General features: G+C 41.4%; 1 protein-coding gene across 3 annotated transcripts in view; it reads left to right on the forward strand.

Moving 5' to 3' along the window:
* Positions 1 to 26,634, forward strand: part of ATXN7L1 (ataxin 7 like 1) — a 197,855-nt gene that overhangs the window by 52,871 nt on the left and 118,350 nt on the right. The window contains exons 3-4 of one of the 3 annotated variants that reach the window (XM_073328479.2): positions 18,544 to 18,648; positions 21,493 to 21,546. The exons of 1 other annotated variant lie outside the window; for it this stretch is intronic. In XM_073328479.2, the coding sequence (XP_073184580.2) occupies positions 18,544 to 18,648; positions 21,493 to 21,546 (159 nt within the window). The remainder of the gene's footprint in view (positions 1 to 18,543; positions 18,649 to 21,492; positions 21,547 to 26,634) is intronic. One more of the 3 variants, XM_073328480.2, reaches the window with a different exon arrangement.

The raw sequence follows: 26,634 nt of genomic DNA on the forward strand, positions 1-26,634 counted from the left end.
TACCTCTGCAGGATGGGTCACATGCTGGGATTATCTGGCTATATCTCACTTAATCAGTTCCCTGCCATTGCAGGGGCCTTGGTCATAGGTACATCTCAGTCCCTCCTGTTCTCTGCCTGTGGCACACAGTAGTTTAGTCTCCTGTGGGCTGTAACATTTTGGTTTAATTGTGGTGGTTGGGTTTGGTGTGTGGGTGCTGGGTGGAGTTAGTGGCCTGTGAGTTACAGGTCAGACTAGATGATCTGATAGTCCCTTCTGGTCTCTGACTCTGTGACTCGCAAGTTACAAGATGCAAGGCTGAAGCTCCTGAAAGTCTCATCAAAAGTGGAGGAAACAAGGTGCAGAAACCTATTAATAGACAAGCCAGCATCATCTAAGACCCCACTGAGTAGACAGGCAATGCCCAAGGTTACTGTGGAGAAGACTGTGTTGGGGAGAGATTGACCTCTGCTTCAACATCAAAGCAGTGACACCTCAGATTTCGAAGTTGAGCACTGAAAGGGGCCTCTCTGAACACTGAGGCAGAAGCTCAGGAAGGATCTCAGTGTCCTCCCATAAGAGCAGACCCAGCACACCCTCTGGAAAAAAAAGTCCTACAAGCCCCACACAGTGCTGAGGGATGGAAAAAAGGAGCAGACTGTGATGCAGCAGACTTCATCATTGTCGATGATGCCCTCTCAGCATCCACTCCAGCCTTGGGGCATGAGGCTCGGGTAGAACCAGGTCCATCACTGGTACCAAGACATTCTTTTTGTCCAGGACCAAAAGCACCTTATACATGGGCATGCCCTCTTGGGAGAGGTCTGTTCCTCCTCACTGTCACTGGGGCATACGTTCTCCCTATCACTGACCAGTGAACCTGCCCCTCTGAGGTCTGTAGTCACTGCCACTGAGAGTCCTGTGGGGCTCTCCTACAGAGCTTTTCCGACTTCACTGGCCTGTCAAGAATGGCATTGGTCCAGTCAACAATCTGTTAGTCATCTGTACTCATATAGTTATGATACCATGGCTTTATTGGGAGTACTGGGGCCTGTCTTCACAAGCATCAAGGGCCCCGTCTCCACCACTGAGAGAGAGAGAAACAAGTGTCCCTCCCCAGTGTCCAGACCATTGATGCCAGAGTATGAAGAGAAGGCAGATTCTGGGCTCATGGCACCAGCACCTCATCTCTCTAACAAAAGATTTCTCCTCATCATTGCCAGATGAAGCAGTATCTTCAGGACTGGATGACTTTAAGGAGTTCTAGGAGCTCCTTGTGTGAACTTTGGTCATCTCAGAAAAATCTCACAAGCAGTCTGACATCCTGTCTGGATTGCCCTCCCCATTAATGAAGGCCTATTACACACTGCTAAAGTTCTGTGGCAGATGCCAGATATCATGACATCAATGGCCAAATGAGTCAAGAAGAGGTATAAGGTACCCCCCTTTCAGGGTTTGAGTACTTCTGCACTCACTACTAGCCAGGCCCTACTGTCCAAATGACTTTCTAGCCTGGAACAGGGTGACACCTTTCCTCGCAAAGCTCTGTCATGACAACAGAGAAGAGCTTAAGGATATAATGAAAGCAGGTTGACTGTTGGCCAAGTTGGCTTTGCAACTGGCAATGGATACCGCAGACACTACAGCCAGGTCTGTGGCCATCACAGTGACTGTGTGCAGAGCATTTTGGCTTCAAGCATTGGACATCCTGAGGTCACAGTTGAGGTTTTGCACTTGAAGGGCTCGGAGCTGCTGAACAAGAGGACAGACAGTGCTCTACACTTGATAAAGGACGCCAAAGCTATCCTGCATTCTCTTGGAATTTACACCCTTCTCCGTACTGCAAGCTGTACCATCCTCAGCCACAGCTGAGATAGTGCACACCATTTTACCACCCCAGATTAAACTGAATATCACTCCAAAAGGCACTTGAGATGCCACAGGAGGTGCCAACCTTCCTTTTGCTTGGCAAAGTGCACTTCTGCTTTTACATGTCAGTGGGTTTGATGAGGCAGTCAGGAGCCCTGTTGGACTCAGACTAGAGAACACAAACTTAAGAAGCTGCTTTGTCTCATTCCACTGGGCATTATCTGTCCTAATATCAGACAGATGGGTGTTAGAGATAATCACCCTTGGCTACCTCATACAATTTGACTCTTTACCCCCTTCCCTTCCCCATCTCTCTTCAGGGAACCTTCTCACAAGACGCTTTTACAGTCAGAATGTGCCTTGCTACTTCATTTTGGGGCAGTAGAGGAAGCTTCTCAGGAACACAAGGAAAGAGACTTCTATTCTTGGTATGTCCTCATTCCAAAGAAGAAAAAGAGGTCTTGAATCTCCTCAGGTGTAGAACAGAGTAGGATGAAGAAATATGAAAACTGTCTCAGGTGCAGGATGATAATGCTTGCCTCCATCATCCCATCCCTCCAAGTTCAAGACTGGTTTGTGACTTTTAGAATGCATATTTCTATCTAGCTTTTCACTTTGCTCGCAGGAAGTATCCAAGATTCACAGTGGCGACCCAACCATTATCAATACAGATTTCTGCCCTGCAGACACTCCTGAGCACAGTGTGTGATCACCAAATGCCTGATGGTAGAGGTAGTGCATTTAAGGAAACGGAGAATCCATGGCTGTTTGTACCTGGATGACTGGCTAATCGGGGCAGATCCCAGCAAGAGACCAAGACAGCCTTGAATGGCATCTTTTCTCTGTACTGTCAACTAGGACTCCTTGTGAGCTACAAAAAATCCTCTTTCACACTGTCTCAGATGATAGAGTTCTTAGTAGCTTTGATCCTAACCTGCCAGAGGTTAGGTACAGGTACAGAGAAGGGCTACTAGGATGATCTGAGGAATGGAAAACCTGTCTTATGAAAGGAGACTCAAGGAGCTTGGCTTGTTTAGCCTCACCAAAAGAAGGCTGAGAGGAGCTATGATTGCTCTCTATAAATATATCAGAGGGATAAATACCAGAGAGGGGGAGGAATTATTTAAGCTCAGTACCAATGCGGACACAAGAACAAATGGATATAAACTGGCCGTCAGGAAGTTTAGACTTGAAATTAGACAAAGGTTTCTAACCATCAGAGGAGTGAAGTTCTGGAACAGCCTTCCAAGGGAAGCAGTGGGGGCAAAAGACCTTTCTGGCTTCAAGATTAAACTCTATAAGTTTATGGAGGAGATGGTATGATGGGATAACGTGATTTTGGCAATTAATTGATCTTTAACTATTCATGGTAAATAGGCCCAATGGCCTGTGATGGAATGTTAGATGGGGTGGGATCTGAGTTAGTACAGAGAATTCTTTCCTATATATCTGGCTGGTGAATCTTGCCCACTTGCTCAGGGTTCCGTTGATCGCCATATTTGGGGTCGGGAAGGAATTTTCCTCCAGGGCAGATTGGAAGAGGCCCTGGAGGTTTTTCGCCTTCCTTCTGCAGGATGGGGCACGGGTCACTTGCTGGAAGAGTCTCTGCACCTTGAAGTCTTTAAACCATGATTTGAGGACTTCAGTAGCTCAGATATAGGTGAGAGGTTTATTGCAGGAGTGGGCGGGTGAGATTCGGTGGCCTGCATTGTGCAGGAGGTCAGACTAGATGATCATAATGGTCCCTTCTGACCTTAATATCTATGAGTCTGTGAGAGGACAGGTTCCAGTCTCTTCAGTCAGCAGAAAGGGATGACCTTATCTGTCTCTTTCTCAACGATGATGATTATTGGTGGCTCACCTGAACCACCTTTGGATGTAAAACACATGATCTCAGGACAACTTGACACTAGACGTGAATGTCCTGGAGCTCAGGGCCATTGGACTAGTCTGCATAGCATTCCTGCCCATTCTGCAGAACTTCACAGTGCAAATCCTGACAGACAACACGTCAGCGATGCACCAAATAAACAAGCAAGGAGGTGCTCGATCATCCCTTCTTTGCCAGGAATCCATCAAGTTCTGGGACTTTGGGGTCATCAGCTTTGAGTGACACAACTGGTGCTACATTTTCCAGGGGTCAGCAACGACATGGTGAACTCCTTGAGAAGAAATGTGGTAACCAACCATGTGTGGTCTCTGTAGGAATCCATCCTAGACCCAATATTCTGCCAATGGTGGACTGTGCTCCAGAGGAGGCATGAGCCCAGGCTCTGTGCCGAGAAACTTTCTCCTCGAATGGAATCCTGCCTCCCTCCCTCCCTCCACCACCACTGTTGTAGTGCTCATTGCTAAGGCTATGATTTAGTCATGGAGGTCATGGAAGTCACGGAATCCGTGACTTTCAGCGACCTCCATGACTTCAGCATGTGGTGGTCAGGAGCTGCAGGGTCCTCCGCCACCCCCAGGGGCAGGAAGCTGTGGGGTACCCCCACTTCCTCTGGCGGCCCCCAGAGCTCCAAGCTGCCGCGGCCGGCAAGGGAACCCCTGCAGCTCATGGCTGCTGTGGGCCCCTGGAGTTGCGGGCAGCAGGGGTATCCCACAGCGCCCAGCCCGCGCTGGCGGCAGGGGCACCTCACAGCTCCCATCTGCTGTGGCTGCGGGGGAACCCCTGAGCTCCCGGCCACCATGGGCCCCTGGAGCTGTGGGTAGCGGGGGAACCCTGCAGCTCCTGGCTGACATGGGAGGCGGGGGCACACCATAGCTCCCAACCCCCATGGGCAGCGGGGAGACCCCTGGAGCTGCAGGCAGCAGGGGTACCTCGCAGCCCCCAGCTGCTGCAGGCAGCTCCTAGCCCCTGCGCAGCTGCTCCACTTCAGGCCGTGTGGGGACCCGCAGATCCCCATTTTTGAGAGATTTCAATTAAACATGCAAGCTTGAGACAATGCGGAGGAAGAGGGTGGGTTAAAGGCAGATGGAGAACCTGGGTCAGCCTGGACAGGAGAGTTGTTGGCAGACAGTGGGAGCCATGAGCCTTCAGGATGTATTGAGATGGAACCTGGAGCAATCTCATCCATTAAGTTCCTGCATCCCGCTATTCCCCTTGTATTCTCCCATCTTTCTCAGCTCATCCTCCCATTCCTTTGAGCCTCTGCTTCCATCACCTCTGTGCCATCACAACCCTAAGGTGGCTGCTGCCTCCATCTCGTCTTCTTTTGCAACTCAACACAGCTGGACATTAGAATAAGGAACATCGAAAGCAGAGAAGATATGTTAGCTTTGGTCAGTGTTGGTACAATGGAAGGAATTACGGCAGGGGGAACCCTCCTGATTCCTGGCAGCCTTGCTGGGAGCATGGGAAAGACTGTAGTTGGAGCTAGAGTAAGCGTAAAGGAATTCTGAAAGAAAGACGCAGGCATTTTATTTTTAAAGTTGTTAACAAAGACGAGTTTCAGGTCCCACCCACAATCTGAGAGTCTGATATGCAACACATTATAATAGGCGCAGCAGCTCCTTAAGACTTAAAATTAAACTCCCTTAAAGTGAAGGTTACACAACAGTTTCCAATTAAGTCACCTGCACCTTACTGAACTGTTCAAGACTTTATGCTGAATTTTTTAGGCTTGGATTCAGTCCATAGGTAAAAAGAAATTATTATTTTTTTAAATCAGCCCTACAAATGAAATTTAGAAAATTGTAGTTGGCAAGGAAATAGCAGTCAGGAGGAGCACCTTTTGGTGTTCCAGAAGAATCTGGGTTTGATTTGACCAATTTAAATGCCTTTGCAAATCATTAACTGAGTATACATACAGTAAGATGGTAAATTTTAGTGTTGAGCTGAGGAAGCCTTCACTGCACAAGAGTTATGGAGCTAACTTAGATGCCTAGTGAAAAATCTAGTCAAATGTATTGCTGCAAAAAGGCAGGGACATCTTGGGCTGGAGGAATGGTCTGGGTTTCAGACCATTTAAAATGCAAAAAGGTTGGTGGGAAGGCTCTTTTACATCCTGTAAGGAGTTCAAATGGTGAAGTGAGGCCTCCATATGCACTTTCGGACACCTGCACAAGTTATGTTGGTAAACTCCTAGGATAAAATAAGTGAGTACTAAAATTCCTTAAAATGCAGTGAGGGAAAATGTGGATTTAGTTATTGCTTCAGCCTCTAAATCTTTTAAGATGTGAAGGAGTTGAGGGGAAGGGTTCCCATTGTCTTTATAGGTGTTCAGGATGCATCCTAAAGATGTGCATCTTTGAGAATCTCTTGCGGACCTCCTAAGGTATGTGTGGTACTGGAAGTTCTGGTGCGGTCGAGCGAAATAGTTCAGATTTTGAAATGTACATGCACCATTTGTAATCCAGTAGGCCTTCAGAGTTCTGGAAAAAAACTCCTTTTCAGATATCTTTTCATTTTAAAAAACTAGAACATTTCAAACAGAAAAGTTACTTAAATGATTGGTTGTTCAGTTTGATCAGAACCAATTCAGATTTAAACAGGTTCTCATCACAGAAGGCATTCTAGTGCTGTGAATCCAAAATATGTCTGTTTACACCACTGAGTCCAGTACCAATTTTCCTTGCTTTTCTAGCACTTGGAACTGGTAGGGCACGGGAAGTCAATTTTTTTGTCAAGGTCCAAATTTCTTGGTCAAGGTTATAGTCAAGGTCCAGACTCCAGAGAAAATTTAAAAAAAACAATAATGCTAATTGTAAGTAAATAAAAAGATTTTGGGGTCCATTCTAAAGCAGCTGGGAGTCTGGATTTGGCCCGTGGTCTGCCTATTGACTACCCCTGTGGTAGGGTTTCTGAGAAGATCAATCCACTCCCACGTTGGATACTCTTCACAAGTATGTCTAGCCATTCCCAGTCAGGCAGTGCAATAATTAAACCTTCAGTCAGTGTTGATATTGATTTCTGTGTAAACTATAATTAATGGGAAATTCCCAACATTATTTAATATCTCCAGCACCCTAAATTGATTTAATTAGCCTTAGCACCTGGGAGGCAACATACCGTTCTCGGTTATTTATGAGTCAGAGGTGTCACCACCCAGGCTCTTCTTTCCTGGTGAAGATTACTTGCCTCCTCTTTCTTTCTGGTGGTTCTCTTCCACTCCCCTTGGTCACTGTTCTGTCTTTGGCTTCTTAGGGTTTGTCTTCACTTACATTTTATAGCACTCTAACTTGCTGGCTCAGGGGTGTGAAAAATCGCTCCCCTAAGTGCAGCAAGATTGAGCGCTTTAAAGTGCAAGTGTGCTGGGAGCTATTCCTATTAAAGCGCTGGGAGCTATTCCTCTCGTGGAGGTGGATTACCAGGAGCGCTGGGATAGCTTTCTCCCAGCGCTCATGTGTGACACACTCACACTTCAAAGCACTGCCGTGGGAGTGCTACTGTGGCAGCGCTTTGAAATTTCTAGTGTAGATGTTGCCTAAGTCTATGTCTACACTTGACAGGAGGGGTTCAAGAATTCTTCCATCAACCTAGTGCTGTCTACACTGGGATTTAGGTCGGTTTATCTACATTCCTCAGAGGTGTGGGGTTTTTTAACACCCCTGAACAACTGCAGCTGGGTCGATCTGATTTTCTAATATAGACCAGCCCTCAGTGCCTTTGTTGAAAAGTCATTTGCCCTCTCTTTTCTTCTCCTTAATTACTTGTGTGTTAACTTGCATTGTCTTTGGTTCTTTGATTTATTTGTATTATGTTAGCATCCAAAGGGTTCCAGTCAGGACTGGGGATCAGCTGTACTGGGTGCTGTGTGAATACCCAGTCTCTTACCTGAAGAAGAACTTGGTCTAATTCATCTAATTTTGTTTCTTTGATTTCTACACTAGTGACTTCAATCTTGCTTTACCTTGTTTGTTCAGAAAAGAAACCAGCTTGCATTTGATTAAAATGTAGCTCACCTAGGATGGGATTTTCAAAAACACTTGGCACCTAAATGACTTAGAACCACAAATCATATTGACTTTTGCTGGGACTTGAATTCCCAAGTCAAACAAGCACTCTTGAAAATCACACCCATTGTCTTTTCACTTGCCAGAGCTAACATTTCACAATTTGAATTACCTTGATTACTATATCTGTTGTGTATCCAAATTTCTTCTCTTTTTGGGACTTAAGACACATCTACACTGCAGTTCAGACTACAAAGGTGTGAATAGTGGTGCGCACCAAAGTGCTGCCCTGTATTTCCCTTGTGTGGGTGCTGTGGGCATGAACTAAAATGTTCCTAGATCTCATTAACTTAATCCTCTTCAAACAGCGGTACATTATTGAGAAGTAGGAACTTTTAGTGTGAACCTGCAGCATCTGCACAGAAGAGTTACAGAGCAGCACTTCGATGCACACTGCTATCCATACACCTGTAGTCCATTAAGGGCAGCGTAGATATGCCCTTAATGTCCCAAACAATTAGACCTCTTACACTCTGAACTTCTTGAACTCCCTTGGGTCATCTCAGTGCGCTGCTCATGTTCATTGGCTTTCTCAAGTGATGCCCTGTACCTCTTCAGTGATGGGCATTCTGTCCATGGAAAATTAAGTTCTTGATATGATATTTCATTTTATATAAATAGGACAATCAAGTCATTTTTTCCCTTAAATCTTAATTTTACTCAGTTCATAAAAATGTGTGTTTTTGGTAACAAGGTAATTAACATTTAATATTTATAGTTGTCCAGTCCCTGAAAATTCATATAGGATCTGGCATTTTCAAGAATAATAGGAAACCAATATCAACTAACTACTGAAGCAACTTCACCTTTTTTCACAAAAGGAGAATGTTACCTGTAATAAAACTTTATATTAGATAGAAGGAGTGGACACTTATTTCTAACATAAGACGATACTACCTATTCAGGGAGCAGTTAAACATGCTTGTATAATACAGTGCAGTTGCCTTTGTATTGTGTTTTGGTTTCAGGTTTCAATCCACCTCTCAAATCACTCAGAATAGATTTTTGTAAAAGTGATCTTATGTAGTGAAAGGGGTTTTCTCTTTCACTGCCATTGATCTAGAGTGGGAGAGAATATATCTAACAGATTTCTAGCCCTAGAGTTTTTCAGATCTCTAACTGAGGGTCTAGGTTGATGGATGTTTTTCAGCATACCTATCAATGCGACATTTTTGTCAATCTAAACAAGTTCCACTTCAAAACTGACTTATTAAACATGATCAAAATTAATTTTTAGAATATAATTTTACTAAATGTTCAGTGGAGTAATTATTACATAAGATGTAATGTATGTTTACAATTAACAGGGGAGCATGATTACTATATAATAAAATACAACTTCTCTAGCAGTCAGCATTGTGAGGTCCTTGGTGCTGTGATCACCTTAGCTCTGCAATAGAGGGATCATTCCTTTCCTGAATTTTTCTATACACTTAGATGTAACTGATTATGTATATTGTGCTCAACATGTAGAGAAGGAACTTTATATAAGTCATCTGACTTTGATTGTTACTACGAGTAATCCTTACTTTCTATGTGTATTATGATGGAAAGTTCAAAATTATATCTGAGATCTGCAATGGCCTTTGAATGTCCGTGCCACTCTGCAAAGGCAACATATTTTCTTTGTTTTCTGTGATTTCTGTTTTTTAATGCATCTTTTACTAAAATAAAGTCTGGCAAAATTGGATCATGTTATGGATACAGCTATCTTATTGTTTAGAACTGTTACTAATATAAAAACTATAAACACAAGAATTCCCTAGTACAGTAAAGCTTATTCTCTGAAAAAATGCAATGAAGTATGTTAATAGAAATATTGATCATATGACTTTATAGAAGTCAGAATTTCTACAGTCAACTTTTCCCATCCCTTTGCCCTGCTACCTTTTGCCACACTCACATGGGTATGACACATAATATTATAATGTCGGACAATATTACATGCTATTACTCAAATATTTAGTTTTCAAACACAGGCTGTGGTCTTATATAAATACGTTTTACGGCAATTTTGGTAAATTATCAGATGATAAAGATACATTAGTATGTGAAAGGTTTACCATATGAGAACTAGATTTGGTCAAAGTATTTGTAACAAGACATTTTGTTTATCAAATTATTCTTGTTTTTGAGTTTGACAGTGGAGGCAATTTTGTAGAAGTTTGTATTTCTTGAGTTAAAATTTGTGCAAAGATTTTTGTTCTCATTAAGATGTCTGAAAATATATTGTGACAAATGTTTGTGCCTTTTTTTTTTTTTTTTTTTTAAGTTTTGAGCTGGACTGGTTTAGACAAGTGACAGGTGATTAGATAAGTTTAGCAAGGTGATTGCTCTGGTTCTTTGGTTGGTTGAGCCTATCCGTGTTGTCAGAAGCATTAGCAGACATGATTCCCCATTTTTTCTCTCTGAAGGAGTGCCTGTATTTCATGGGCTCTCTCTAAACTATTAAAAGTAGGATTGGAGGCAGGGAGCAGATCTACCTTAGGGAAGCCACAGGCCAGAGGGAATACAGGAATTGTGTAATTTTTTTCTCTTTTACCTGTCCCGCTCCTAAGTTGGGGCATATCCCCAATAAATGTTCCATCTGTAGGCCTTTTCTAAAAGGACCAGAAAGTGAGAGAGGCTGACCTCAAACTTTTGGATAGCTCTTTGTGGCTTGCCTTGGACCTAGGCAAGCAAGACCTTCCTGTACCAGATCAATCTGAGTCCAGAAGTGCCCTGAGCTCCAGATCAACAGCTAGCTCCCGAGTCTGTCATCTGTGATGGCGCTGGTTGCAGATGAAATAGGGCAGTTAGATTCTTGAGACAGGGGTGCCATTTAGGGGGGGCAGAGGAGGGCTTTAGTCCCCCCTCCTTCCGAGTTCTGTAGGAGAGATCTACTCACCCTTGCTCCATTTATATTCATAAATGATCCGGAAAAAGGGGTATGCAGTGAGATGGTAATGATACAAAATTACTCAAGATAATTAAGTCCAAAGCCAATTGTGAGGAGTTACAAAGGGATCTCACAAAACTGGGAGATTGGGCAACACCATGGCAGAAGAAGTTCAGTGTTGCACTTGGCAAAATATAATTCCAACTATACATACAAAATGATGGGGTCTAAATTAGCTGAACCCGTCCATAAAGAGACCTTGGAGTCATTGTGGATAGTTCTCTGAAAACATTTGCTCAATGTGCAGTGGCAATTAAAAAAGCTAACAGAATATTGGAAATCATTAGGAGAAGGATAGATAGTAAGAGAGAAATATCATATTGCCTCTACATAAATTCATGGTATGCCAACATATTAAATAGTGCGTGCAGATTTGGTCACCCCATCTCAAAAAGATATATTGGATTTGGAAAAGGTACAGAGAAGAGCAACAGAAATGATTAGGGGTATAGAACACCTTCTGTATAAGGAAAGATTAAAAAGACTGGGACTTTTCAGCTTGGATGACTAAGGGTGGATATGATAGAGGTCTATAAAATCATGAATGGTGTGGAAAAATTGAATAAGGAAGTGTTATTTTCTCCTTCACATAATATAAGAACTAGAAAAGGAGTCACCAAATGAAATTAATAGGCACCAGATTTAAAACAAACAAAAAAAAGTATTTCTTCACAGTCAACATGTGGAACTCTTTGCTAGGGGATGTTGTGAAGGCCAAAACTATAACAGGGTTCCAATAAGAACTAGATAAGTTCATGGAGGATAGTTTCCAGGAATAGCTATTAGCCAGGGTGGGCAGGGATCCAACACCATGTTCTGCGTGTCCCTCGCCTCTGTTTGTCAGAAGCTGGGAGTGGGCAACAAGGCGACTTGATGATTACGTGTTCTGTTCATTCCCTCAGGGCACCTGGCATTAGCCACTGTTGGAAGACAGGATACTGGGCTACATGGACCATTGGTCTTACCCAGTATGGCCATTCTGATGTTCTTATATAGAACCCAGATGTATCTGCTCCCCACTGTAACCCACTAGACCCTGCTCTCCTCCCAGAGCTGGATTAGAACCCAGGGGTCCTGATGGGGTCTCTCTCTCCACAGAGTTGGTAATAAAGTAAGAATATACATTAAAATTTTAAACCTAACTGGTGTCCCTTAAGTGACTTGCCATAAGATGTCAGAATATGTTGTTGTTAGAGCTCATGGGTCCAATATTTATTTAATTTTCTTTTTTATATATATATAAAGGAATTAGATACAGGGCTCCTGTCAGCTAATTACTAAGTTATCTTCCAAAAAACTAGTGTTTTTAAGTGCCTAAGTAGTCCCAGGAATCACGGTTAAAGTTGCCCGCCCCACCCTCCCCCCCCCCAATCTGAAATGGCGCCCCTGCCCTAAGAAAAACTTTGGCTAGTGATAGAAAAGAGCCGTGCTCCTTTGGGAAGTGTTGGAGTAGATCTCCTTCAGCTGACCCAAGCAAAAAGAGATTTAAACTGCCTCACCAATCCTAGTCTATGTGGACTTAATGGCCCGAACTGGGTGCTCTTGGAGCCCTGAGGGCGCATGGTACTTTGTCTTCAACACCATCTTGGGAGGTGGGTCTAATTGCCTCTGGTACAGACTCAACAGTGACATGATCACTTTGGCACTCTCCACTCTGATACTGTAATCCCCTGCTCTGCTTTTGTGGCACCATCTGTCTCAGTAGCAAGATCGTTGACAGTACTGGGAGATCTCTACGTATAAGCTGAGCTATAGTTGTCATTGCTATTGTAGGTGCTGAATGTCTCCACTATGATGCTGGCTACCACCACTGCGGTGGTACTGAGTATCTCTTAGGCACCAGTCAAGTCACAGTTGGAAGTGCATCCAATAATCAGTAATTTGAGGGGCAGCTGGTAGCCAGATCATCCTTTCAGGCCACTCTATATGCCTCAATACCATGGAAATTTCTATTGCCACGGGGAGAGCATCCTGGCTAGTCTTCAGGCATCTCAAAGGAAGTTCAGACAACAATTGAAAACCTCCCATACGAAGGCTGTGAACTCTAGTATGAAAATGGATGACACTGCATTCATTGAAAGGCTCCCAACCTGATCATTGACTGCTGAGAGCATACACGCTAGAGGGTTGTGCACTTCATAGCTTGTGTGGGCTGAGCTGATTGCAAGTGGCTCCTTGCATCCCTCCATTCCCCCCACAAGCTCCCTGTGTGCCATCCTCCTCTGTTTGAGAGACTCACTGTGACTCCCGATCTCCTCCATGCCGGGAGTTCTTTGTGACCCCCATGTCTGCCTCCTCCCATACCAGGGTACCCCAATCTTTCCCCCACCCCATGGTGGGGGTTCTATTTGTCCCCATTCCCCCATCTGCCATTTCCCTCCATGACAGGGGCTCTCTGTGCACCCCCTTTCATACCTTCCTTCTATGCAAGGGACTCTGTGTGGTCCCCATCCTCCTCCTTCTCCCCATACCAGGGTCCTCCAGTCATCGTCCCCCCAGTAGGAATTTGGTGTGCATGCCCCCATTCCCCACTTTCCCCTGACCCCCTTTTCTCCCTTCTCCCCATTATTATTATTATTTTTCATCTGAGAGAGACATCATTCTGGGTGTCAACATGATAAACTCTAGTGGGAGGACAGGCAGAGAGGAGATGGGGTATTGTTATGCTGAGGGGCCATCAGCCAGCTGTTTTATCTACAGAGGACTGTAGAAGTGCTTGAAGCTGTGTCTATACTAATGAGATGGCATGGGGGGCTCCAGTTAAACCCTATTTTTCCCATTTCAGTTTTCCAATTTTTCCCAGAAGTCAATAGAGTTCTGGCCACTGATTCCAAGAACCTTCCCTAAACATTTGGAATCGATTAGATGCAGGGTTCAAAAGTTATTGTTACATATAGACAGAGAAATGCTATTGAGATGGGTGCAGGCTTTCACAAGCTTGGCCAACCAGCTGCCAGAAGGAAATGGAAGGCTGCAGTCTTGTTCCAGACAAAGACAATGGCCAAGTGCTTTTATCCATCAAAGAAATAGCCTGATTTTTGGCAATCATGGTGTCACAACCAGGGCATGGGTGGTCTGACCTCATGGTAAGAGCAGGAGTCAGGAATCAAGCCAGGTCCGATACCTGGAGGTCAGAATCCAAGGCAAACGGAGGCCAAAACCAAGAGTCAGGTATTAGGAGACAGGCAGGGTCAGGTTACCAGATCAGTAGCAAGTAGAAGGAGCAGGTATTGCAGGGGAAACAGTCTGAAGCAGGGAGATCCCAGTTGCATGGACAACTTCCTGTTCCTGTGCTGGGTTTATAAAGAAGTTGTGAATCAATAAGGACTGCCAGCATTCTGCCAATTAGATTCCAGGCCTGCAATCCTCTGTCAGAGTTCAGCTTCTATTCTGGCATCTGCTAACAGGTCACTGGATAGCAAATTGGAACTTACTAGCCTCTAAGAGCCCTAGGGACCAGAGGAGGGAGGGATAGCTCAGTGGTTTGAGCATTGGCCTGCTAAACCCAGGGTTGTGAGTTCAATCCTTGAGGGGGCCATTTAGGGATCTGGGGCAAAAATTGGGGATTGGTCCTGCTTTGAGCAGGGGGTTGGGCTAGATGACCTCCTGAGGTCCCTTCCAACCCTGATATTCTGTGATCTGTGGTCCCTGACACATAGTTTATTTATGGCAAACATGGTTATTTAAATTGAAAAAAGAAAATGCCTGTTCACACTAGACCACCAAACTATGCAAGCTACATCTGTCTTTAAAAATGTTTGAGACACAAGGTGGGTAAAGTCACATTTTCTCTTGGACCTCAAACACTTTTTGAGTACCTTTCCCAGACCTGAAAAAGAGCTCTGTGTAAGCTCAAAAACTTCTCTTTCACCAACAGAAGTTGGTCCAATAAAAGATATCCCCTCACCCATCTTGTCTCTCTAATATTCTGGGACCAACTCAACTATACCAACACTGAAACCATTCCCCCTTTTGGTGCCATAGGAGGCATAGGACTTTTCTGTCTCTTTTCTCTGCACTTTCTGTGCAACTCATTTCACCCTTTTCTCCACTTTTGCCATCTCAGTACTACAAAACCTGCTATTGGTGCTATGTACTACTAATAGTCCCCTCGTTCCCCACTTTGCCACCCCAAGATTGTGTGTGGTGAAGATGCAATTGCTTCTCTGATACTGTGACCTGGCCTGGTTTCTAATTCTATTATGTCCTTTGGTAGATTCTTGGAGTATTAACTCCTTCTGTTTTTTAGTAATTTCTCACAGCTGGACTTCTACTAACATAAGTCCCAGAACTGGGCAAGTTTTGAAGGCCTAGTATATGGTATATATTCTGAGGCTTAAAAAAGCTTAAAGAATTTAGAATGGCGACAAAATGTAACTCTTAAATATTATCTGTACCTTTTTTATTTGGGAAGTGATCAATCATAGAATCATAGAATATCAGGGTTGGAAGGGACCTCAGGAGGTCATCAAGTCCAACCCCCTGCTCAAAGCAGGACCAATCCCCAATTGATGAGTGTGTGTGTGTGTGTCTTTTATAGTATGTAGTGTGGTGGTAGCCGTGTTAGTCCCAGGATATTAGAGAGACTGGGTGGAAGAGGTGATATCTTTTATTGGACCAACTTCTGTTGGTGAGACACAAGCTTTTGAGCTTACACAGAGCTCTTCTTCAGGTCTGGGAAACTTAATCAGAGTGTCACAGCTCAATACAGGGTGGAACAGTGTGTTTAGCACAGGTAGTTAACATACATTTCAAGGGATCATGCAAGGTGAAGTGGCCCATTAACACCACTCCAGATATAAGGGGAAAAGGAGGCGGGGAGGGGAGGTAGTTAGTAGGTTATAGATTGTTGTAATAGGCCATAAATCCAGTGCCTCTATTCAGTCCATGATTTTTAATGTCTCGCAAAGTTATGAATTGAGGCTCTCCGGCTCTTGGGCTTTGAGAATGAGGACTGGTAGGTCAGATATAGAGTGATCACTTTTTGGAAAGTGTTCACTCTCAGATGATGTCTTTGTCTTTTGTCATTTTCCTGTGTGAGTTCATTTGAGAGCGTAGTGAAAGTCTGGTTTCACCCACATATTTGCTATTGGGGTATTTAGTGCAATGGATGAAGTATGCCACATGTTATGATAGGCATGTGAAGGACATATGGAGCTTGAAAGCTGTGTTGTGGAGGGTGTTGATCATTGTAGCAGTGGAGATATGTCTGCAGGTTTTGAATCAGTTGCTCTGGCAGGGTCTGGTGCCGCTTTGAATTAGTGTATCCTGGAGTGTCGGGAGCTTGCTTCTAATGATGAGCTTGGAGAGGTGATGCAAGAGTAAGAATAAAGCTTTTTTTCCCCCTAACTCTTATAAACTTTATAACGAGGCTGAAACATTTCATAAATGTAATGCAATGGATGATTCTTGAGCTGAGAGCTTGTGCCAAGTTTCAGACTGGTGAGGGAATCCTTATCATGGAATTACGAGGTTCTGACAAATGGGAATCTACAAATGGAGAATCAGTAGCAAAACCCTGGCTTTAGCATTGCTATATCTGCACTGCAATGTAAAGTGTTTTTAAGATCAATAACTTCATCCTCAGGCTAAAGCAGAAGGAATGGCCTCCAGAGTTCTTAAAATTATATAACCATATTAGATGTGAGATTAAAATAAAATGGCGTGCCAAATTGTTCTTTTATCAAGCGGTAAAATGAATAGCTGTGAAGAGGAACAGGGGTTAGTATGCAATGTAGGTCCCATCTGCACTAAAACTGTAACTAGTTAGGGTATTAAATCACAATATGGTTTATTTATAGTGTGGTATATGTCCTGGTAACAAGGCTAAAACCTTGGAAAGTATAAGGCTTTAGCATGGTTAAGGGGCCACAGTTAGGTCTCATCTGAACTATAACCTTTGACCATGTTGTAACCAGATCTCGTGACTTTGTGATATCAGTATAGAATGGGGCTTTTGCTTTCCTCCACATCCTGGCCTTTAGTATCTCTTCTTGATTTATATTGTCTATCACTGAGGGGGGGCCTGGTTCTTGCCAACCATAGTTGAATCAGAGTCTCTTAAAATCCACTAACCCTGCTCTTCCGCATCCCTTGCTCTCTGAGAGACTGAAAACACTCGCTCCCAGCCCTTTCAACCTGAAGAATGATATTCGTCCTAGGCATCGAATTGTGGGCTTTCCCATAGGGCAGTGCAGAACATGACTCAATTTTTAATTAAAACGTACCATTCTGGCACTACGATTATCAAGAAACAATTAAATAACTTTGGTAATATATCAATTCACCCACTGAAAAAGCTACTTGTCTGAATAAACATAAGTTATAAGACTTACAGACAGGTCACAAATATATTGGAGAATTGATATTTAAACATTCTTCTGTTTATCATCCTCAGCTGGTATTTTGAGTGTTTCAGAGCCATTTAATTTTTGTGGTGGTCCAGCACTAGAAGGTTTTTTTTAATGTTTAATTTTAATTTAAGTAAATGGAGTTTGTCTTTTAAATGGCAAAGCAGTGCTGAATTGAAAGCTACCTTTTAAGGAACCTGCATCAGAAGCAGCATTGACAAGCTTTCGAGTAGATCTTTCAGATGCAGTAAATAGTGCTAAGGCACCATCATGTGACATCTTTGAATAAGTCATGGACCTGTCCTGAGGGGTAGCATGGACCACAGTTGACATTGTTGATACTCTGAGAGGCAGTTGACAGTCCAGCAATGTATTCATTGTTTGCCCAAAAGAATCTACCATTACCTACCTACAAGGCCTTTCATTTTCAGTTGTTGTTTTTTTAAAGTTCAGAAAGTTACCAGTGTTTGTTACAAAAATTTTAAAAAATGGGTGAAAATGGATGCACAGTTCTCTGGGTAAATATTGAGGTTAGTGTTGGGGGTGGGAGAAGAGAGAAAAAAGCCACAAATAGAGAAAAGTAAGAGTATTAAGTAATTTAATGCTGTGGTTTATTTCATGGACTGCTCATTAACAGAATGTACACATGCACGTGCGTGTGTGCATCTCTTCCAGTACATTTTCTTTCTTTATCTGACAGCCTTGCATTTACACTTAGACTAATTTATTATTAACATAACTGTGTCTACCTAATGTAATGTATTGGATTGTCTTTACATAATCAATATTTTCATGTACTTGAGCAGTACAAATTTGGGTGAAAATTGGTAAAAATAGTAGCTTTTGTAAAAGCTGGACATTTTTCAGTAAAACGGAAAACAAGGGTCTCATTTACCTAACACTGATAGACTTCATGGAGTTGCCCAGTTGGTCAATGGAGAATGGTACTTTGGAGATCCTTGGTTCCTGAGTCCTATCTCTAATTCTTAAAAAGTAGCATCTGCTAATAGTCTACAGAGAGCCAAGCTGCAGAACCCATGTTCCTTGTTTGCTGAAATACTAACAGAAATTAGAGATGGGAAAAACCTATAAATATTTCATTTTGTGAGTCCTTTCCCAGTGCAGGACTGTTCCGTACAACATGTTCTTGAGTGCTTTGTTCAGTATTACATTTATTTCCAATAAGTATTTAGACAGGGGTGCTGCTTCTTGTATTCTGATCATCAGAATAAGATGTTCTGTCCACAGCTTAAATAAAGGATCATAGAAATTAGAGCTGGCAAAGATCTATTCTGATAACATACCACCAACACTGTCCTTACAGAGAATATTACATAGTTTTTGGTTTTATAAATATAATACTAGTAATCCTACAGTATCTTTAATTTCTTTTAAATATACTCTTAACGCATAACTTCTAATACTTATATATATTTTTTAACTTTCCCACAGATATGCACTTATTTGGCCATTATCCAGCTCATGACGATTTCTATCTAGTAGTGTGCAATATCTGCAATCAGGTAGTCAAGCCACAGGTTTTCCAGTCGCACTGCGGTAAGTGAAAATTTTCATTCCTGGATTCCAGTGCCAGATCAGTGTATGGTTCTCATAAGAATCATTGAGTACAATCATGACAGAGGCATTGCAAAGGTAATCCTCTTGTCATCATGTCTGTTTTCAGCTCAGAACGTCACAAATGCCTGAAAGCAGGTATGAGTTTCTTATAGGGAAAGTTAAAATAATTATCCCAGAAGCTTCTCAAATTGAACCTATTATAACAAATTAGATAATACAGTACCTGTAACTAGATACTAACTAGACCAAAACTATTTTGATGTAACCTTGAAATGGTCTCTGTCAAAGTTGAGCAGTTGGGTCACTTGTAACCAGAACACAGAAAGAAAAGGTCTCAAGGATTTGTATTTAGGAAGTTTGAAATGAAGATTGATCTTTTGCAAGTTGCGTGTATACAATAAAAGCTTTAATAATACCAGGAGTTGTAGAAATGTGCAAATACTTTTTCTAAATTAGCCTGCTAATGGCAAGAATACAAAATGTATCCTTATTTTGCTATTTGAAATCATTTTGAGCTCATTTTGTTTGAAACGCATTTTTTATTTTGCTTGAGCAAGCTGTTTTTGGGCATTTCCTGCAAATCTTCACCCCATGTTCTAGTCTCATAGTTTATTATTTGTCCACTGTTTTGATCTATACAAATAAAAGGGAGTGGCAGGGTGTGGCCTGCCTTGGCCAGGACACTAAGCTGATGAGCTTTATATGAATTCCTGAAAGTTTCATACATTTTCCTCTGAAAACTTCAACTTAATCAAGTTAGTTTTTGAGAGAGGATTTCAGAACAATGAAAAGTAGCTAATACTGAAGGAGGGATAGGTGAAAATGCATCAGAAAACAAAACTGAAGGTAACCCAGTCAGATTTTACTTTTTTCTGTTGCAAACCGAGTTCATAGATCCTTTGTATTGTTCAGTCTTGTATGCAGGAAGCGATTCAGTAAGTGGAATTCTGCAGCAGACGTGCAGATCAGGAAATGTTTAAAAAGCACTGCCTCCACTTTGGAGGGGCACTTACTAAAAGTTAACTACAGAAATCCATCTGTGTAAGACCAACAGGAAGCAATTGAAGTCATGTTTCAGGCAGTTACGTGCCACAGATCAGCATGGTAGGTTTTTACTAAAAGAATTGTGAAACAAAGCATAATAAATGAATGCCACATTTCAGATCTTGTCCTTTTCATAAGATACTCAAACATGAGGATCTTGGGGCTCCAGTACCAACATCATGAAAATTCAAAACCTAGACGCACAGGTCACGAACGTAATTATTTTTAAAGAACCAATTCCAGGGTTGTAACTAGTAATTTTTCTTGAACGAACACACACACCCTCCTCTACCCTTGTTGCCTCCAGCCTACGTTATATTCATATTTTCCCAAGGTAAACAGACCTCTACACACATGGTCACTGATAATATGGATACATTAACTGTAAACACTTTATCAGTGTGTTAATAAAGGCTTGATGCAGAACAAACAATTGTGTATGCTGCAGAATTGCTACACAAGGATAATTTAAAATTACTTGCTGTGGCATGCATGATATGTGCTGCCTTCAGTCATGACATGTTGGCCTGGAGTAAATATGAAAGATGGCCCTCTTTCTATTAAGTGGACATACATGATCCCTGTTAGAAACAAAATACCCCCCCCCCCCGAGAGCAATAATCTGATTTCTCCATCTGATCACTGAAGTTTCTGAAAGGAACTGAGTGTAAATGGCATAATTCCATTCTCATCTGTTACCAGTGTTAGCCTGCATGTCGGTGTAAACTGACACAGATTAAGAAGATTTTTTGCCAAGAAAGTAGTAGAGTCTTGTGGTTTCCCACTCAAGATGTGAGTTACATATATGAGAAAATGGTATGTGTTCTTAGGGTCATGAGTGCAGCAAACTGTATGAGGAAATCTAGTAGAGTAAACAAGGGAGGAATCTAAAAATGACAAAAATACTTTAAAATCAAAAGCTACATTCAAATCGTTAGAATTAGTACAGGGGATATTTAAGCATACGATACTGCCGTATCAGAAAGTATGTGATATGCTCCTCAGCAAAAAGGAAAACATTTGTCATTGAATGGCAAGATGCACCGGATTTTATTCGTGTCTGAAGGGTATCTGTCAAATGGAAATACAGCATGGTGAATTCCGTAACAAGGAAAGTAAACCATGACAGGTAAATGGTAAAATGGAACTTAGGAGGGTCAAGAGGGAATTTTAACAGTTAATAGCCAAAGTTAATCAGCAAAGAACAAGGAATTCTTCAAGTATGTCAGAAACAGGAAGCCTCCAAGGTCAGTAGATCTGCTAGACTACCATGGAGTAAAAGAGAGAAACCCAGTGTAGTTAAATCTTCCCACTGTATTTTCCACTGAATGCATCCGATGAAGTGAGCTGTAGCTCACGAAAGCTTATGCTCAAATAAATTTGTTAGTCTCTAAGGTGCCACAAGTACTCCTTTTCTTTTTGCGAATATAGACTAACACGGCTGCTACTCTGAAAAGTGTAGTTAAGGACATTGCTAAGGAGCTAATTAGTTTTTGCCTCTGCAGTCACTGTAGAGGAATTTTGAATACCTTCCTCGACCTATTCTTTGTGGATAAAGATGGGTCACTGTAAGAAACTGAGCTGACAAAAGGTGCTGGAACGAAATGATCATTTAAAAAGCAACAAGTCACCAGGGCCAGATGGTTTGTATTCAAGAATTCTGAAGGAACTTAAGAATGGAATGGCTGAGCTGGTGACAAAAAAAAAAGTATATATAATTAAAATCACGTACTATACTCAAAGACAGAAAGTTAGCTAATCTACTTTTCTTTTTAAAAGGTGCAAGGCATGCCCCTGGGAACTACGGACTTTTGAGCCTTACTTCAGTACTAGGTATAGTACTGTTATAGGTATATAACAAAAAAAATTGTAAAACACCTTGCATGGTAAGGTAGACACAAACCAGCATAGATTATATAAAGGGGTTTTTTTGCCTGATTCTTTTTGAATGATTGAAGACAGTCAGCAAAATAGTTGACGAAGTAAGAATGGCCTTGTGGTTAAGGCACAAGATTGGGACTTTGGATATATTGAGTCACATCTCTGGCACAGACTTCCTGTGTGTCTGTGGGCAAGTCTCTTAAAATGACTCTCATCCTTGCAATAGCCCTGTGATGTGGAGAAGTATTATCCCCATTTTTCAGATAGGTAACTGAGGCAAAGTTTACTGTTTTGAGGTGCTCAGATAGTATCTCTGTAGGTTCTCATTATTTCCTAATGTGATGATTTTTAAGAGAGTTTAATATATTCCCTTGCAAGAAGTTAAGAAATCAAGTCACAAAATGAATGGTTAATGTTTCGTAGATTAAAAACTGTCTCTGAGACAGAAGATAAATATCAGGAAACAAGGCCAATTTTAAACATGGAAGGAGGTTAACAGTGGGAAGCCCCAAGATTCCATAACTCATATTAGTGTTTAGTTTATTAATCATCAAGACAATGATGTGAAGTTGGCAGAATTTGCAGATGACACAATTATTTAGATAAGTCAACTAGAGAATAAGGAATTCCAAAGAGACCTAAAGCTAGGCAGTTAGACAACATGATGGCACATGAAATTCACTGTAGATAAGTGCAAGGTAATGCTCATTGAAAGGGGTAATTTGAGCTCATGGTGCACTTTGGATCCTAATAAGTTATCACTCACGAGAAAAGAATATGTGTCACTATGCATAGCTCGATAAAAACTTCCGCTCAGTGTGCGGCAATGATCTAAAAAAGCAACAAAATGTTGAACTCCATTATAAAAGGAATGACACTATTGAAAATATTATATCACTGTCTAACTTCCCAGCGTGCCCTCACATAGAATACTATACTTGATCCTGGACACCTCCATCTCAAGAAGGATATAAATGAAATATTGTAGAACAGGCCCATAAAAGGGCAACAAATACATAGGTGACTGTGAAGATTTCCATGTGAGAAGAGACTAAAACTGTTAGGACTAGTTTGTTTAGAGAGGAGACACTTAAGAGGTGGTGTGATAGGAGTATATATAATGAGTGGCATAAAGAAAAGGCAGTTGGGAGCCCCAGGTCATCTGTATAATAAAATATATTAAAAAATTTAAGAAAATTAAAAACAAATTTAAAACTGATAAAAGTACTTTTTTCCACAAGGCATAATTAACATGTGGCACTCATTGCCACAGGATGTTATTGAGGCCAGTAGTTTAGTAAGATTCAAAAAAGGGTTGGACTTATGTTAGATATGCATTTACACTAATTAGGATGAAATTGATTATAAAATCTTGTGTGATTAGACAGAAGGCATCTACTAATTACTTGGGGCTAGGAAGAGTCTTTTCCAAAGGGCATGTCATTGCAGAATTGTCCATTATGTGGGGATTTACACTTTCCTCTGAAATATCTGATACTGGTCACTGTCTAACAGGAAATTGAAATAGATGGGCCATTGGTCTGCTATGGTGTTGTAAATATTTACCCTTTTTCAATATTACTTTATTTTGAGTTCTGGAAAGCCTTGGAATTAATTTCTGAATAAAATTTGTTCAATTGCAGTGTGTAGCAGTGTGCCCAGTTCTATTCTGTCTGAATTCAGAGGCACTGAACACCTCACGAGGAGGGTATGAGGATACTTTACACTGTTCAATTGAGTTTGAAACATAGGGTCTTGAGTGTCTTGAGCTACAGCTATAAAGATGTGGAGGAGGCAAAGAAAGGGGGAAACAAATCACTGCAGAGGCCACTGCTATTGTCTTTCTTAGGTATGCAGGAAAAAAACCCAGCAGAACGTTGGTTTGTGATTTTTGCCTTTTTTCTCCTTACTCCTCCTCCACACTAACTATAGGACATCTGTATAATTTAAACCCTGAATTTTATTAGGTATTTTGCATTACTAATTTTCTAATCTCCAGATTCATTTGTACATTTATTTTTTTAATTGTAACTTTAGATTATTGTAATGTAACCGACTGGGAGAACCCTCTCTTTTTCACATGGTGGAAAAACTCACCTGAAAAATACTCACTTTTGCATTTTTATTTAAAAATCTTAGTAAAAAGTTGTTGTTGTTGTTGTTTTAAATGTTGGTAACTACACTATTGTTTTCAAATAAATAGTTTAAAGGCATTATTATAATGTTAGGTTCAGAGAATGAAAAAGACAAGGCCAGTTATAGTTAAGGTGTTTAGCTTTCTCTTCTATTTTTGGATTTTTTTAGGAGTCTCTATTACAGCTTATCTGTGTTCTTATTGCCACTTACTGTAGGGTTTGCCTTTTACTACTGACATAGAAACAGAGTGAAGCTTGGGGTTCTCACCAGGTTTTTTCTTGTCTTGTGTTTCTGCTATTTTCCCTCTTTAATATAATTTTAAAAACTAAATATCGGGAGAGTCATAGTTGCAGGGGTTAGGGATTGCAGCAGACCATCATGTGGAGATAATGGAGAGGACAGTGCTATCTGGATGAGAGAATGTGTGTGTGTGAAACTAAAGCATAACTGAACAAAAAATAGACTTGGCTTTTATTGACATGCATAATAGCTTATATAGCTACATAATGGAAATACATTTTCGTTGCATCCGATGAAGTGAGCTGTAGCTCACGAAAGCTTATGCTCAAATAAATTGGTTAGTGTTTAAGGTGCCACAAGTACTCCTTTTCTTTTTGCAAATACAGACTAACACGGCTGTTACTCTGAAACCTGTCATTTTCGCTTGGGTTGCTCTTCAATTTCAGAATTCCAGATACAGAGGTTCATGCCAGTTTTGCTCTGAAACCATTTGCAAATGGCATCCTATCAGTCAGAATGTGCCGTCAATCCAGGGATTGAGCCTGTTGTCTGCTCATGAATGCTGTTGTCCTGAATAACGAGTATGTTGTACTACAGCACTGAGTTACCCACCTTTAGACCTTTAAAACTATTTAATCTGTGTACATTATATGCATGAATATCCAGTGTTCCAAGCATATAGTTGTGGCTACTTCTGCATAAAGTAGTTTTAAATGACATCAGATAGTTGTGAGGCTGGTAATGTAGTTCAGTGCACTTTACCATACGGAAGACAGACGTTCGAGATGGACATCTAGGCTCTCATATGCTGGCCTTAGTGGCATCTGGGAGCACACTTGGGGGCTAAACAGTGCTCCTTGTGGTGGTGGGTGGATGGGCGTTGTGTCCTCAAGGCGCTCTCTTTCTAGGCATCTGTTTTTGTAGAAGATTTTTTGAGCTGGTAATCCACAGTGGGAGAGATTTGTCCACATGACTTTCGTTAACTGGAACCCTGTTCATTTGCCCCTTATTAAATAAGATTGGATTCTTGCAGTTCTCCACTTTCTCGCCTTTCTCTCCCCTCCCCCTTTTCTTTACAGTCCCTAGCCAGTTTTAAGTAATTGAAAACCGGGGTTGTAACAGAAAACTAAAGAGAAATAAATGTAGTTCCAATTGTTAAAACCAGTGAAGTGAGGATCCGAGCAGTAACAGCCCTGTAAGTCAGTCTTTCCCTTTTCAGTGAAAATCTCTCTGAGTTGGTGGCAGTGGAGCCGTGAACAACCAGCAGAATAGGTCTATAAAAAGCATAGAACTTGTCCGACCAATTTGGTTGCTTTTTTATGATAAAACAAACTTAGTGAATGAGGGAAAAGTGGTAGATATAAAATTACTGGAATTTAGGAAATTGTATGATATAGTGTCTCAAAATCTTACATTCAAAACTGACTGAAGGAACTTAGTGTGGTGATGATAAATGGTGAAGTATCATGTTTGGGGAGCTGTGGAGTACTGCAGGGATCAGTTTGGGTTAGCAATGGTCTAGAAGAAGGAACTACTAGCAAATTAAATCTGTAGATGGTAATACTTTACAGATCTATAGTGCCTTCCATTCAAAGATTTCAAAGCACTTTACGGAAATTGAGGGACAGAGAGGTAAGGTGACATGCCCAAGATTGCACAGGAAGCCTGTTGCATAGGTCCAGACAAAGTGAAGCTCTCATGCACTTCAGTCCTTTGCTGCAACTGCAAGAATACCCTATCCCAAAAGGGAGCTGGGCAGAAAATAAAATTAGCCTCAACTTGGAAAAGAAACCAGCTAATAACGTGAGAAAAACGAAATTGAAGCATAGATATTCAATTGGAGTGAGAAACTTAGAAAGCAGTATAATGAAAGATTTTGGATTATAACAATGGGGGGAAATGAGATATAAGTTTGTAAAGCTATCTGAAGTTATATGCTATGGAGCAGGAAGATAATTGTTCAGTATAACTACACTTCTGGTGTGACTGCCCCTGGAAATACTAAGATTCTTGTTGTTATAAATGTATTGATTAACTGGAGGTTGCTCAGAGAAGAGCAACAAAACTTTTTAGGGAGTTGGGGGGACTGATCTGAGGAAAGATTGAGTTAAATATATTTTGCTTGGCTAAGCTCTGGATAGGTGCCCCTTTTACCTTTTGTATGAATCTAAATAATATAAAAATACAAATATATTTGTAGACTGTAAACACCAAAGATGAACATGAAATGTTTAGGCTAATAAATGGTGGAATATTTAGGAGTTAATAAACTGAAATTTAAGAAAGCAAAATGTAGGCAGGCAGACTATCAAGAAAAGCTTTCCAGCAGTGAGATCGGAGGCTTGGAAGTAGTTTCCAGGTAAGTGGTGGAAGTCCCATTACTTAAGTAATTACAACGAGACAGGACAAAATATTAGTAAGTGTACACTGGAGAACAATCCTGCTTTGGCAGAGATGGACTAGATGACCTAGAGGGTCTTCTCCATTATTTACTTCTGTGGTATGATTTTATTGTTCTGTGCTTCCTATCTGCAAGATCATTTTACCATATACCTCTAATTAGGGGAAGAGACTCTCATTATATAAGAGTATAATGACACGTCAGGGAGATCATGCACACCTGATTTGTCACTCTCTAATTACGAAAGCTAGGGTTGGCATACC

Source organism: Lepidochelys kempii, chromosome 1 (genome assembly GCF_965140285.1).
Source record: "Lepidochelys kempii isolate rLepKem1 chromosome 1, rLepKem1.hap1, whole genome shotgun sequence".
NCBI classification, from domain to species: domain Eukaryota; kingdom Metazoa; phylum Chordata; order Testudines; family Cheloniidae; genus Lepidochelys; species Lepidochelys kempii.